Consider the following 15525-nt stretch of genomic DNA (forward strand, 5'->3'; position numbering starts at 1 on the left):
TATCAGACAGAGGCGCGTTATCTCGGTCGGATTTTTTCCTGCACCGAGACCGGTACACATATCGATCCCGACGACGGTATCCGCACTTTTAACGGTCGCTGGATTTTCGCGCAATAATGCACCGAACGAAACATTCAGCCTGCGCGGAGAGAGCATCGGGAATGGAAAAAATTCCCGTTCGGTTAAACGGGAATTGTAGTTTTTGAAAAATTAACCAATCGGCCGGCTCTGGCGACCTCTTTTGATCGCGTTCTACCATTTTGCACGGGCCGTTCGAATGATAAAATGCCGAAAAACGCCGGGAATTATTCGCTATAATCAGTTACTTCGGATCATAACGGTATGTGCAGTACTGTAATAGTTTAATGGAACGATGAATCTGGCGCACTGAATTTAATTTGCTCCGAGTACATACAGGGTCAGTAACGCAATTGGGATCGACTATCTCTCTCTCTCCTGTTTGATTGAAGAGGAAAGAGACACAAAAGCGGAAGTTGAACAGCGTAAAAGAACGGCGCATTTTCTTTCAAACTCTATTATTAGTTTATCTTTTAAAAATGAATATCATAGGAAAATATGCTTTCGAATTTTAATTGCCCATTGAAGAATGCATGTTCTACAGGGGGATTTTAACCTGTTCCAATTGTGCGGCTCGCTGTGTGCAGGGCACCTAAATGGGAACACCTAAATAATATGTCCGTTATATTCGCGATCGCAGAAAAAGACCCCTAAAGCTTGTCCTACTTTTAGAAACACATACATACGACCATTCAGAGTAAATCATTCGTCGGTCATTTAATCTTTAATAACCGTATTTATAGACCATTGTTCATTGAATCTATTCAGTCTGCTATTTTCCACGATGCTCGACAAGTTCGAACACTTACAGAAAAAATTGTAAAATGTATAAATTAAAGTGGGATGCTCAGTTTGTCGAGGATGATCGTACGACTTTTCAGTGAAGAGAGCTATTCTAACACGCCCATAAATAACGGAAATACTTATCCATTGTCCCTATTTACGCTAACCTACTCTGCGCGACCGCAGACGTCAGATATAATTCAAATTTTAAAGAACTCTAAATACGCAACGATTGGAGGAAGTATCAAGTGCTACGGTTAGATTTGCGAGCTCGTCGTTTGGCAAGTATGCAAACTAAAATTGTTATACATCGATTACAATATATAGGAGCTAACTAAAAATTGATTCTGCTCGTTAATAATTATGAGAAATCATAGAACAAAATGTCATAAAACTGATTCTAAATGGTAAAAAATCGACACGACTTGCAGCTTACGCATATCTTATAGAATTTATACGGAATTTTGGAAGGGTGGCGATATACCTCGTAATCAGACTAATTACTTTCCTAACGAAAAGACTTTCCGAACGACCTAATAATATTCGCGAAGTAAGCGCGTCGCGTTTCAAAACGTTGCAAAAGAAATCGCGGAAGATAGTGTCGGGAGACCGCGTGGTTTTTTTTCGCGGACGGGAAACAGAAAATTCGCGCGACGTCGCCAGATGGCGGTAGCGCTTGCGCGTTTTCACACAATAAGCGCGGGCAACGTGGATCGGATGCATGTATTGTTCGCTGGTATGTACATAACCGCGAATATTGACGCGGGAACAGGAGACATAGAGCGGCAGCCCGATTGTTATCGTCCGTGAATAAAACTGCATCTACATTCGATCGACCGCGAGACACGGGCAGAAATGAAAATCGTCGTTGAAACCGTATTCGCGGCGAAATCAAACGGGTTCTTAATGAAACATTGTGACACACCGGTTGCGGATCGTTAATTTCGACGCGGAATCGCTACGATCCGAGACAATGCTCGCTGATAAATACTTTGTCACGGTTCGCCGGGGCAGTCAACCTTTCGAACAACGTAAACACAACAACTTTCATCGGTTGTGTTGTCCGCGGGCTCGCTAATTACCGGAGCACCGCGTCACGACGTCGCGCGCGTAATATCTGAATTTCAAATCGAAAAGCTCTGTTAACGCGAGCGCACGCACTATATTTAGCCTTGCCCTGTCTTTCTAATCGACCATGCGCGTCTGTACCGGCGACTGTGACCGTTTCGCTCCGCTGCTGTCCCCGCAATGCAATTGCACCGTGGAATTTAGTGCAATCCGCGTTCCGTTATACCTGCGCGTGCACACGCCGACTTAACGACGCCAACGGTCGAATCGTTTAAAACCGTTCGAGATCCTCTCTCTGTTCTACCCTCTCCCGCGCGCTTCTCCTAGCCCCCCACCATCCCCTTGCTGCAAAATCATTCGCTTTTTTTTCGGTGTGTGTAACGCGCCACGCCGGCGGGTCGTTGCACCAGACATTGCGTAATGTTAACGGACGACCCCCGACTAATTCGAGCAATCACGACCCGTCGGTAATCCGCGCGATCCGGTGCGCGAATTCGCTCGACGAATATCGTAGTCTAGAACACCGGGAGTGGGGGCTCGCGATTAGGGCTGTTACTTTCCTTCGGAGGTCGAAGATTTTCTTCGGAATTCAAACCTCCGCAGGATTGAAAGAAAAACAGAGTTTCGGAACTTTGAACTTCGAAATTTCGCTGCCGAGTTCTGTTTGATACAATTACGGACACTGCCACATTTCGAGCAAAAATATACGCCACCACAGCTAAAACATTGATTGAGTTACACTACTTCATACGATTCGAAGACTTCGTGCACTTCGAAGTTCCCCTAGCTCCTTCGAATCTTCGGAAAAGTACCAGCCCTACTCGTGATCGAGGAAAACCAAATAACAACGCTGCCGCTGTCCGTCGCTGCTAAACGGTATACGCTCGCGTAAAATTTCCTCTTTCACCGACAGACACACAGAGCTCGTTCCCACCGCGAGAACACGTACACACACGTACGTCCCGTCTCTTTATGTAACGCAGAAACCCGGCTTTTCCATAAACGCAACCGGCCGACGAGTTTCACGGCACGATAGCTATTCCGCTTGTAGGTACACGCGTCGCTACAGAGGCCTGCGAAGTTCCAGTCGAACTTTACAGAATCAAGATACATACTACATTTCAATTTCCACTGTTCTTCCTATCGTATCGGAGAGAGGGAGAAGCGAAGGAGGTTCACGTTGCAATAGGTGCTCCGTCGAAATTCAAACAACCTTAAGGATGTTCTGGAGGTATATAGAAACGCAACAAAATTTTTGAAAATTTGACAAGATATAATTCTTACTAAATTAACGCATTTACCAAAGTTTGGGTGCGATTCACTGCACCGTTCAAGAATTATAGCAAAGTTTGCACATTTTAACACGTCTTCTTATGGAGAATTCATAAAATTCCACCTCAAACCCTATTTAAACCTTGTAAAAACGCAACTAGAAACTCCAAAGCAAAAAAATACACTCAAAAACAAAAATATACTCATGAATGGCTTTCAATGCCAATATATTGATGGATTTCGAATTTCTTGTACTTTTGTCTCCCATTGTACCTCCAGAACATCCTTAAGGGGGGTAGACTCGTATCTAAATAACGCAAAGATGAAGTTTTTCGGTATAGTCAAAAGAGCTAGATAAATATACTCATGAATGGCTTTCAATGCCAATATATTGATGGATTTCGAATTTCTTGTACTTTTGTCTCCCATTGTACCTCCAGAACATCCTTAAGGGGGGTAGACTCGTTTCTAAATAACGCAAAGATGAAGTTTTTCGGTATAGTCAAAAGAGTTAAATAAAAGATCGATCTAGGCCACGCGATCACCCCCAAAAGTCCTACTTTTATGTTTACGAGGCGTAATTTCCATTATTCGGCAGCATGTAGCTGTCGCAGCTTTATGAAAATAGCTACATGCGCAGCTGTATGCTTCCGAATAATGCAAATTACGCCTCGTAAACGTGAAAATAGAACTTTTGAGAGCGATCGCGGCCTAGATTGATCTTTTATCTAGCGCTTTTCACACAACTGAACAACCTCATAACAATTATTATCGAGAAATGAGAAGGCGCAGCCCGCACCCTTGCAATCCTGGAAAAACGAGCCTACCTCCTCAACCCTTTGCCGTATTTTAACGAGTCACACTGGTGATGAAGATTTTAACGAAGTCTAACGAATATGAACTTTTCTTTTTCGATGAAATAAAATTTGATTCGTTAGTAAACGATATTCAAGCATTAAAATAAATGTAGCCGTACGAAAGATATAAATTTTCGTTTTTCTTCTACGACATTTCACCGTAACTGTAAAGAAAATGTTACGGCAAGGGGTTGAAGTGCTCCATCAGTGAAAAAGTTTGGGAAACCCTGGCCTGGACTATCATCTGGAGAATGGAAACGGTGGGTCGCGAGAGAGGTAAACAATTTGAGCGTGTTCGAACGCCGACACGGACAGCACGTTGCAGAAACGTACTCCGCCGGAAGAACACAATTAAAGGCGTGCGTGCATGTAGAGGCTACACTGCGAACGCCGCCGGTGGCAAGATCGTTCGGTTTCGGGTTGAAAAGCGTGCGGCGAAAAGCGGCATTGTTTCGCAGACGGTAGTACGCGTGAGAGGGGCGGAGGGGGAGAAGAAGGAGGAGGGGAAAAGGTACGCAAATACAAAAGTCGACGACCAGAAGCGGTACAGTCTCGGTAGAAAACTAATCGGTAGAAACACGTCTGTCTCGGTCGCACTGTTCGACGGGGCAAGTCGTTCTCTATCTATCTCTCGGTGAATGTATATATGTACACATATATACATATGTATCCCGCGCACTAGTATCTCTCCCTCTTTCGTTAATATCCGAGGTGGTAGGGGTAAAAGAACCGATCGTTCGATTTGCCAGCATCAGCTTTCCTATCTTCGTTCGTTGCTGGTCGGTTTGTATTCCGTGTCCGTTTGAATTACGCAGCCGAACGTACACGTATTATATACCTTTGAGAACGCGAGACGGAAGATGGAACGAAAGAGGCGACACGCGGCAACGAAAACACTGGTTCACTTGCCACTGTACCGACCGCGGACCGATAAGATAGTCCGAGGTATTATTATTACGGATTACGGACGTGTATATACAGATTCGTTCGTATCGTACACGTTGCGTGTATATCATGGTAAAACGTTGGTGGCAGGTAGAAAACCGTTCGTGAATTTCAATTTCGAAGAGATTCGACATTGACGCGGCGTCACACCACGCTGCAAACCGTGTCTCCCTCCCGGCACCGTGTGCATACGTACATATTTTTCCCCCGATGTGCACACCTTGCACACGAAAACGCAACACACGCGATCCAAGCTCGAGACGGGACGATCAGAGTGCACGGGTTTGTTGACGCGCGTCCGAACACATATAATCGTTGGTAGAATTCCGGCGAGATTGAACGAACGACTGTAATAACGCCGGCGGCGCGGCGTGTGCGCTATAGTGGCGCACCATCGTTGTTCCCGTCGTCGCGAGGCGTCCCGAAGGGACGAGCTTCGTATTTTAATGGGGCGCGGCCGTATCAGAATATTCTTAATTACCTAAATGCACTCCTTAATCATCGGGGATAGATCTGGCTCGCTTCATCGACGCACACTACACTCGATCCACGGAAACGGGGGGAAAGGAAGAAAAACACTACACTCTACGCGACACTGGAAAACTGCACCACCTCGGCGGAACGCGAACGAGTCTAGCTCGTTCTCTCTTACGTCCGGTCTCGCTCTATTCCGTCGATGCGCGGCGCTGTGCGCGCCGCTGATGCGTGTTCGCCGTGCAAACCTATCGCCCTCTCGCGTCACCTCGCGACATCTCGATCCACCGGCGCACACCATTGGCCAGCCAATGGCAGTAATGCTTTACCGCTCTACCGTCGAACACGCGCCAAGTTCGAACGCTCTGTTCAACCCTGCGTAACCCAATTCACGTTCTCTACCGCTTGGAAGTGATCGATATCATTACACTTTGATATTCATTTTGTCGTAAGAATCTCACGTAAGATCTTGATATTCATTTTGTTATAAGAAAAATTGATTGGTCACGAAATCACAAAACAGATATTCTCAATAATCGAATATGTCCAGAACGAAGTGTTAGGTTGTTGCATTTGAAATGTCCGATTTTAGAATGAAACTCTTGGAAAACGTTTCGATCAAGAAATTCTATTACAGTCTACAGGTTTATTATATAAATAAAAGATTATATATTATATTCGATATTATAGAAATAAAAAAAACAAGATTTTTTTGTTTCACAATTAATGAAATCATAAAAATGCTTTCATAAGAAATGATTTAATAAATATCTTTATTAGAGCACGTGTTATAAAAAGAATCGCGCAAAGTCTAAATAAATGAATTATTGTCATTTTTGTAAGGCATGCACGTGCCTGTCACTTTTAAAGTTTCATGTTTATTGTATAATTTTACTTTTAAATAAAATTTATTTCATATCGATGGCATTATGTGATTTTTGGTGAAAATGTGATGATTAATTAACGTACTAGTCGTTGATGGTAAAAAGAACTATAAAATCAAGATAACAATCTTGTAAATGAAAAACATGGGTGACAATCAAGAAATTAAAAATTTCAAAATAGTATACATTGGGTAGAAAATTGCGTTTGTTCAATGTCACTGCTAAAAATCGGACATTTCATATGCAACAACCTAATATATTCAATTATTGAATATATATTTAAATAGATGAAAGTTCCAAACATGAATTCATTTAAAATGAATGTACTCCAAATCGTATAAAAGACGCCCAAGCTTTCAAAATGCAATTCCCTGCATTACCACGCTGTAACAAAACAATGCATAAAAACAGGTGTACATATTACGACGGGAAAAATGGGCTTCTATAGTTCGAACGCGGCGTGTCGCGCGATACACATAAATAAAATAATCAGAACCTTTCGATCTGGTTTGGAACGGCATCGCTCACCAGCGAAAAGGTTAAACGGAAAACAGTATTCATCGGATCATGACGTAAAATGATAACGACGCGGATGATTGTAATTGCCGTGTATTAGGTAATGTTCCTCGGTCTGTGCACGATTTACGGTGAAAAACAAATCATGTTACCCATACGCGCCCCGGCTGTTTGTTCAACATAATATCTGTTCGTACAAATAAACATTCGAATATGCAAATGCACGGTATTTGCAAACAAGCCGTTGTAACGACGCCGGGCAGGATATTGAAAATTGCTTCTCTATAGCGTTAATTCCAAGCCCGGACGCGTTGTCGAACAACAACAACGTAATCCCGTGGACCCACGTTTTGGAAATGAACGTCTACGACGATATAATCGTCGCGGTGCCTCGATGATGATCATTTGTAAATCGCATCTGGAGTAATCACCGGCAATCGGTCGGCCAGTTAAAATCGTTTCGCCAAATTATGAGCCGCCACTAATCACACCGCAACCGGGTGACTGTAACGTTGGTGACTGATTTTCCGATTTAAACTGGTCGTGTTTCTCTACCTCGATCCGGACCATAGTCATTCAACTTTCCTCTGTCAGTCGAAGGACAAGTCGACGTCGCCGCTGCTGAAACGAATCCAGTCCCGTGTAAAAGTGAACGTTGCCGTGTCAAACTTGATAATAAAAGGTAGAACACGAGTAGCTAAACAAAAGGCTCCCGTTTCTGGATGAATGAGCATGCTTGTAACTAACGGACGAGCATTCTGCACGCCACCGAGAGAGCGAGAGAGAGAGAGAGAGATCCAGACCCGATAATTACCATTTTAATGAAACCTGATTTTATTATGCTTCTAAATGTAGGCGGCACGTTCAACCAGAGACGGTCGGCGATATTTTCGCGCGTTGTTAAAACGCAGCAGATTTATTGCACGCGCGAATTTAAATCATACAGAGTTGATTAGCGAATTAATGCTAACAAATTGCTCTAATTGAATTGCATTCTCGATCCTTGTACGCTGAAATTTATAAATGTAAATTGATTGGAATTTAAATTTCACGTGTCTGATGCATACTGTGTTAACAGCGCTGCGCATGTATTGAGAGAACAGTGTTTATTCACTTTTTATATTGTTTTCGAAACGTTTAAAGCGTCGATTACAAGGAAGTTTGTATTCGTTTTCGACTGTAGCGAGTTCTGTAATTTTGTACTCCGATTAGCCTACTGTCCGGTTTAACAATCTCCTCCGATTTTTCTCTATTACCTCATTTATCGGGTAAAAAGGCCGGAATAAGTGCGCATGGTACATCAACGTCTGCAGCCGCCATACTGGAATAGCTCTCGCAAACCGCTTCAGTTGGAAAATTGATATTTTACGACACTATTCGTGTTATGATGAAAAGGTCGTATGTACTATTTATTCGTATTAGTAGATAAAGAACTGTATGCATTTATGGGAAAAATTGGTGCATGTAATTTCGAAGAATACAAGAATTTGAAGAACTTAAGAGTGTCGATAGATTCCTTACAACATAATAAAATCGCTGAAAACAGAAATAAATTTCCATTTGGTTCGTATACATATGGCTAGTAATAATATTAGGTCATTCAGAAAGTCGTTTCGTTGTCTTAATCTACAATTCCAACACAAATCAATTTTTATTCAATGAAATAACTACTTTAATGCGAAATAAAAATTTGCTAGCCTGGTCTACACCTTTGTTTATGCTTGAAACACTAAATTTAAAGTTTCTAGATTGTAAATACTGTATGTGAGTAATTAAAAATTCTGGGAAAATGAAAACCAATCTTTTACCATTATCATGCTCGTAGAATTCCTGTTTTCTATTAGCAAACAATCGAGTTAGATGACTTTTCACGACTTCGTTTGAAATGAGATTTGCACCGCATAAGAAATGTTGAGAAACGCGAGAACATCCGGTTAATTTCTTCATAAATGCGTAAAAATGTTCTGCATTTATTGTGGGAAGCAGGAATAAAAAAAATGAAAATTGACTTCATCCCATACATTTTAAAAACAACATTACGGTATTCTGAAATTTTCCATTACCCCTTCATAAATGCACAAAAATCTGCAGTATGTTAACAATAAATGAATTAATTTCCGAACGACCTAGTTCGACGTGGCCGAACAACGACTAAATTCGAAGGTTCTTTCTTCCGTTTTCGAGTGGAGAGTGACACACATTCTTGTGTAGCAGCAACGCGGCTCATAATTTCAGGCGTGCGGCGCAGCTGTTCGCCGTCAACGCTCGTTCGCATAAACAGCCGTGTTTGAAGTGAGGCGTATGAAAAGGCAGGTATTAAATACGCGATTAATTAAATGTTACACGTCGTCCTTGCACCGGCGGCACGGTCCCTCGGACTCGTTGCCCATTTGGTTCATTACCATGCTCCCGCGCACCGGAGATGTTGTTTGTAGAACATCCTTAAATGTAGCCACACGACTTCCCCTTACGACGCTTCCCGGAAAGGCCATTATGACGACAATGGCTTGCCATGGGTAATAGCGCGACCAGGAATTTAATTATCATTTTAGGCGGTGCGGAAAGCAATTATCGGAAATTCAGTTTGCAATGGCCAATGGAACCTCGATCCAGACTAACGTGGACCACTACTACTTCCGCACACCTGCGAAAGACCGAGCTCATTAGGAAGCACTTTTCTCCGCGATTATGCTATACTCTAAGTGGTGCACTGTGGGCACGCGTACACGCCCAGCCCAACGACGGTTCGATAAATATGAAATTGCGGACGCTGATTGTAAATAATATTTCCGCCGTGCTATACTATGTCGATCACTCCGTGCCTCGTTTGCCCCGGGAATTCGAATCAGTTTTTCGACATGCCGCTCTTAATACATTATGAATGTTTAAATATGTTCAAACAATCGTTAAAGACGGAGAGACACCACTTTACACCAATTTTTGAGGATATTTTTGAATTTATCTCAAAAAATAAAGGGTCCAGCGGGAAATTGAACTATATCACCCAATAGAGCAGGCTTTTATCTTGAGAAATCGCTGTTTAAAGTTTGCAACTTTGACGTTTCTTTCGAACCACAAAGCAAAATATTTTCGCCCAACATGAGTTGGCCAATTTATGCCGAGACCGCGCTAGTGGTGAACGCCACTGGCGGCAACTTATGCCGGGCGAAGATATTTTGTTTTGTGGTTCGAAAAAAACGTCATAGTTGCAAACTTCAAAGGGTGAATTCTCAACATAAAAGTCTGCTCTATCGGGTGATACAGTTCAATTTTCCGCTGGACCCTTACTTTTTCAGATAAATTCAAAAATATCCTCAAAAATTGGTGCAAAGTGGTGTCTCTCTGTCTTTAACGATTGTTTAAACGTGTTTAAACATTCATAATGTATTAATATTGGATATTATTGTATTCGGGAAAGTCTACAGAATTTTTTGCTACGAAGAACAATTCAATATCTTTTATAATAACATCACAATCTTTGTTTAAAGTTGACAAATACGCTTGTTTTAGTCTAGGAGAAAAATTAAGGGCAGATTCGGAATCAGTGCAAAGAACTTTATAAGAGCCACCCAACAGTAATTGTGAAACAAATTGGGTGTTGGACAGTGTAATTAAATCACTATTCTTCTTCACCATGTCTTATCGTTTTCACGCACCGGTTTTTCATGTAAACTGATATAATTCCTGAGACACAGCGTAAATAATAGCAGTTACTTCGTATGTTACTAGACAGAGGATATTCTATACAGATCTATACATATACAAAATGTTTATACACATCATTGGTATATATTGAGAAACATTATATATAGAAATCTAGAGGTATCTTATCATTTTTCTTTATGCAAGAAAATGAAGAATTTATAAAGAAAATGATTGGGTAAAACATAAAGCAGTAAAAGCCTAGGAGAATTTTCTGAATTTTTTAGTATTGCTTTTTAACAAAGTTATTAAAAGATGAAATCAATTTTTATTTTAGCCTTGTTTCCCACAATCGATACAGAACAACTTCACAAGTGTTTCAGTTTTATTCGAAAATTTGACTACACTTTTCCTCGACTTTGTTAGCTCGGAGAGCGACTCACAGGTAGAATAAATAATTAACAAAAACCACTTCACCGAGCCTTGAATATCAATGACCGTCCAAGAGGTTGTATGTTGACAAGGCTGCGCATACATATTTCCAACGCGCATATCGAGGTCTAAGATCATTTGAATGTCGTTGCAACACGAGCCATCGAGTTCGTCTGTGTTCTATCTGCAAGACGGACGAGAGACATTTAAGTCGGGAAAATCAGTGGTCCTATGTAAAAAGCTGTTCTATTCAATGGTTTCCTCTCTCGCAAAGCGAAAAAAACGATTCAGCAATTCATATTATGCGCGATAAAGTAATCATTCATTGGCAGTGGCTTCACTTCGCGGGCGCATTCCTTGGTAATAATGACGGGCGCAATAATTCATTTACATTGCCAGACGATGCATTCAGGTTAAGGGTGCATTCATCGGTCTTCGGTAATTTCGAACCATTGAATGCAGACGGAACGTCGATTTAACGAGAGGAGCTAAAATAGCTGGTTATATGATCCTGAAAATATTATCAATTTCTCCCGTGAAAAGCTAGAAATTCGGTGCTCCTTTGTGGGAGAAGAATTCCTTCAGACGGACGAGAGCAATTCCCGGGATCGCGAAGTTGCGGAGGAGTTTCTGAAAAATTTCGGGACATTCCGGCGACAGAAGGGATTACTTTTTAACCGTAAAACGAGTTTATCGTGGCCGCATGTTATATTGTAAGTCGCTGTTTCCTGCGAGATTCGATCAACGTATATTTTTACAAATTAAATTGATAAACTGTGTTAGAAATACCTCGACAGAATTATTTTATCGAGGATAATCAAATGGACGTAGAACTGAATTTTTCCGGCCTAAGGGATAAATTAATCCCGTTCATACAGAATGATGCCATTTATTCGAACGAGGGGCACAAACACAAGTACATTCTGGCGAAACGAAATTAATTTTTCCGGAATATCTGAACATATACATATCTGTAGTAACACAGAATTTGAATGGAAAGTGATTCGGCAGAGTACCTGCAGGGCGTAAAGGATTAAGGTCTCGGGAAACCGTGGGAGGATGGAGCAGCGATATAAATCCCGCTCGAACAGAAATATTTAATGTCCTTCATCCTAGCGACAGGTTTTTCGAGCGATCGTCGCGCATGAACGGGAAATACAAGCGATATTCGATGTGTATTCCCGGTGGCTTCGGTGACGAACAGTTTTCCGAGCGATGGAGAACATCCCGGGAATTGTGTCACAGCCGAGAGCATAGATATCCCGCGTTCTAACCACTCAGAAAATATTATACGTTTCCTCGATCTACCATATTGCGATTGCCGCGCGCTCGCGTTCCGTATCCGGCTGCTTCGATTTCAACGGGCCAATGTGTGTTATTCGAAACGGTACAACTGTCCGCAATTTTTCAGAGTGCACTGCCACGGCAAATATATAGCAGAGGATCGTCTTTGAACTTCGTCATCCCGCCGTATTACTGTTCCCGGTTCACAATTTCCTGCTCCTAAGCTCCTTCCGATCCTGCTAGCTGATAATATCGAGCCGTAATGGCGTTGCCCGACTTACAAATGCGGCGTTACAACCGCTTCCCAATGGAAATTCACAAGCTTCACACATACAATGTATACTAATCAGTAGACAGCGGATCTTCATGCGAAATCATAATTGTCTACTCGAATTGCAACAAACCGGAGCGAGATAGCAATTTATTTTCTCTCTTAATATGGTTAATACGCTATGGACATTACACTCCTCTCAATGTAATGATTGCAGAATCCAAGTTGATGCTACTATCGGACAGATCAATTTTTCTATGCGAACGATACCTTGCTCAAATTGTCTCAAACAAAGGTTCCAAAATTGTTAATACTGTCACTAAATACTATCATCTATCCAAAAGGAAAAACTCCAGATTCAAAAACATAATTCTTGACATCTGCATTGACCGTTTTCCTGAGCTAAAAGATAAAATTATCTCTGATAATAATTACAATTTATATTGCCATGATTTCAATACACTGGTAACATCCATCCCAATTAACACAACTCTGGGTTCAGAGCTTAGAGATCCAGTTGATCCTAACCCTCAAATTAAAAAAAAATCCTAATAGACAACGGCGCCACGGCCATATTTACCGATGGTAGAAAAATCGCCAATGTTGATTATGTTGGTTGTTCTTGTGTTTGCTACGACTTAAACATTCGTTTTAAAAAAAGTATCGATAGAAACGTGTCGATCTTTACAGCGGAATGCTGGGCCCTGTGCGACGTTATGGACGTTACACTTCAGCATAGAAATCGCTCTTTTGCTATTTTTACTGATTCTTTGAGTGTCTTGCTTATTCTAAATTCCATCAGCTTCAAAATCAGAAAAAATCCTTTCATTCTCGAAATTAAAAAGAAGTATGTGGAATTCAGTCAGGACAACTCACATTCCATAACATTTTTCTGGATCCCTTCACACATAGGAGTGTATGGAAATGAAGATACGGACTCCCTTGCAAAAGCTGCCACATCTTCCAACTCCGCGGACATTTTTCAAGTTCCTTTCACCGATTTTACTTGCCACCTCAGACTAAAAGGCATTCTCAACACTCGATCCTCAATTACTGAGCAAGGCACCATCAAGGGTATACATTATTTCCAAAACTTCTACAACCCAAATCAAACTCCCTGGTTTGCTCAAAATTTTGATGACTACATTAAAAGGGGTTTTATATCCACAGTGAACCGTATCAGGGCTAATCATTATAATCTCGCTGCCTCTCTGTATCGAGTAAATATTGTTAGTGATCCTAGTTGTAAGTGTAATTATAGCTCCGAGGACTTGGATCATGTTCTATGGCAGTGTCGTCTTTATGATTCCCAAAGAATTAAATTAGCCTGCGAATATATCTTCCAGTTTTTAAACGACTGTAGTCTACATCTGTAGCGATTATTAAGTCTGTCATTGTACACTATCTGTAAGCCTACTGTATAATTGTTAAAGCTGAAATAAACCTATAATAGGTTTCAGTGGCTCAATAAAAAAAAATATGGTTAATAGGTTGAAAATAATGTCACACTATCTTTAAATTCTTCCAATGCTTTTACTGTTTTGAATCACGCCTACTTATTTTATTTTTATGCATCAAATGCATCAAACTGTCTGATGCTACACTTTATAGTTCCAACGTATGCCTCGGATATAAATCAATATACTTATTTATGTAAATTCGGTACACATGTCGGTGACTATTTCTTGATATTATATTAGTAGAATTAAAGTGGCGTTGGAACGACCTATTCGCGTGAAATATGCCTGTTCCGGATTCTATTGTTTTCCGGAAAAGCAGCATCGGAGAGAGAATGCGCTCGGTTTTCGTAGATCTACTTTAAACCTCAGCCAACTCTGACCGCGCGCAGTGGTATGTTGAAAGAATGCTAATCCGTGGGTTTAAACTTGATTCAGACCTCGGCAGCAAGCCGCAAAATTATTGTCTACTATTTCATCCCTTTCGGTTCTCCGCGCGACGCGAAGCAATGGACAAATATCTGGAAACTTCTCTGCTGCCTGGCCGAATGCTGCTTGCGTTGCAAACATTATAAAATGATACTGAATTATTCATACGTTATTCTACAATTTCTTGGGATAGCATTAGCCTGATCACATTTTAAGATCAAGTTCAAAAGAAACTGCCGCGAAATTGCTTCTTTAGAGGTTGTACTAAATCGCAAATTAAATAGGGAAATTGTTATTAATTATCTGGTACTTGTTTAAACTGCTCCTCAATCGTAACTATTATCCTCCCTGCATTATTAATTTTTTCCATTGCGTGCGAGACATTACAGTCTTAACTACGCACAGCCTGCAATCGTGCGATGTCAGCAGATGGCGAGCATTAAACTGTCAGAACACGCTCGAAGCTGAGGATGCTCGGAATCTGCTCAATTTTGGACAGCACGCTCTGCCATCATAAAGTGATACTTATTCGGACGCAGACGTATCACTTTATGCTGGCCCGGTCTGGGTTAGGTCCTTCGTTTAAGAGGGCAGCACGGTCGCACTAATTCTATATTCCTTGTGTAGTCAACCGGGTACCCACGTACGCATTTACTGTATTTGTTTCAACAATTTGTTAATATTCCTCTAAAATATATTACAAAATTTCTCTGAATGCCCATACTTTACTCGCTAATATATTAATTTATACATACATAGTCTTATACATAGTAGCATAGTTAATTTATACATAGTCTTATAATGAGAATTTGTGCAAACATGTTAAATATAGAAAGGTTTTAAATATTCTGTACATTTAGATTAACTACACAAGGGATATTATCCGACGTCCGCCACGTTAGTGCGACCGTGGTGCCCTCTTAAACGAAGGACCGAGCTGCCTTCGTTCTGCTCTACTTCTGCCAGCATAAAGCGATACTTATTCGGACGCAGAAGTATGTTGTTTTGCTGGCACTGCCTACTGTCCAAAATCGAGCATGTTTGCTTACTGGGTACAATTACTCTTGAAGGGGTGGTAGTGTTACCGTGTTTGAAAGATTGGCAATTTCAGCAAGGTTTTTAGCGAGATTCGG

General features: G+C 41.3%; 2 protein-coding genes across 7 annotated transcripts in view; one reads left to right on the plus strand and one right to left on the minus strand.

Moving 5' to 3' along the window:
• The window catches only part of Mub (poly(rC)-binding protein mub), a 267810-nt gene that overhangs the window by 81738 nt on the left and 170547 nt on the right, over window positions 1-15525 (minus strand). Inside the window, exon 1 of one of the 6 annotated variants that reach the window (XM_076444772.1) lies at window positions 5485-5756. The exons of 2 other annotated variants lie outside the window; for them this stretch is intronic. The gene's annotated coding sequence lies outside the window, so the exon portion shown is untranslated. Of the gene's footprint in view, window positions 1-5199; window positions 5355-5484; window positions 5757-15525 lie in introns of those variants that run through there. 3 more of the 6 variants (XM_076444776.1, XM_076444777.1, XM_076444775.1) reach the window with 3 other exon arrangements.
• On the plus strand, window positions 11655-13882 carry LOC143219277 (uncharacterized). Its single transcript, XM_076445292.1, has 3 exons — window positions 11655-11664; window positions 12586-13055; window positions 13100-13882. The coding sequence occupies exons 1-3, from the start codon at window positions 11655-11657 to the stop codon at window positions 13880-13882; spliced, it is 1263 nt and encodes a 420-aa protein (XP_076301407.1).

The sequence above is a fragment of the Lasioglossum baleicum genome, unplaced genomic scaffold (genome assembly GCF_051020765.1).
Source record: "Lasioglossum baleicum unplaced genomic scaffold, iyLasBale1 scaffold0021, whole genome shotgun sequence".
Taxonomy (NCBI): Eukaryota; Metazoa; Arthropoda; class Insecta; order Hymenoptera; family Halictidae; genus Lasioglossum; species Lasioglossum baleicum.

What these genes read in the sequence shown, in the direction of transcription:
- LOC143219277 (XM_076445292.1), top strand. An exon ending in CTCAAATTAAAAAAAAATCC is followed by an intron (nt 13,056 to 13,099) that starts TAATAGACAACG and finishes GATGGTAGAAAA; the next exon opens with ATCGCCAATGTTGATTATGT.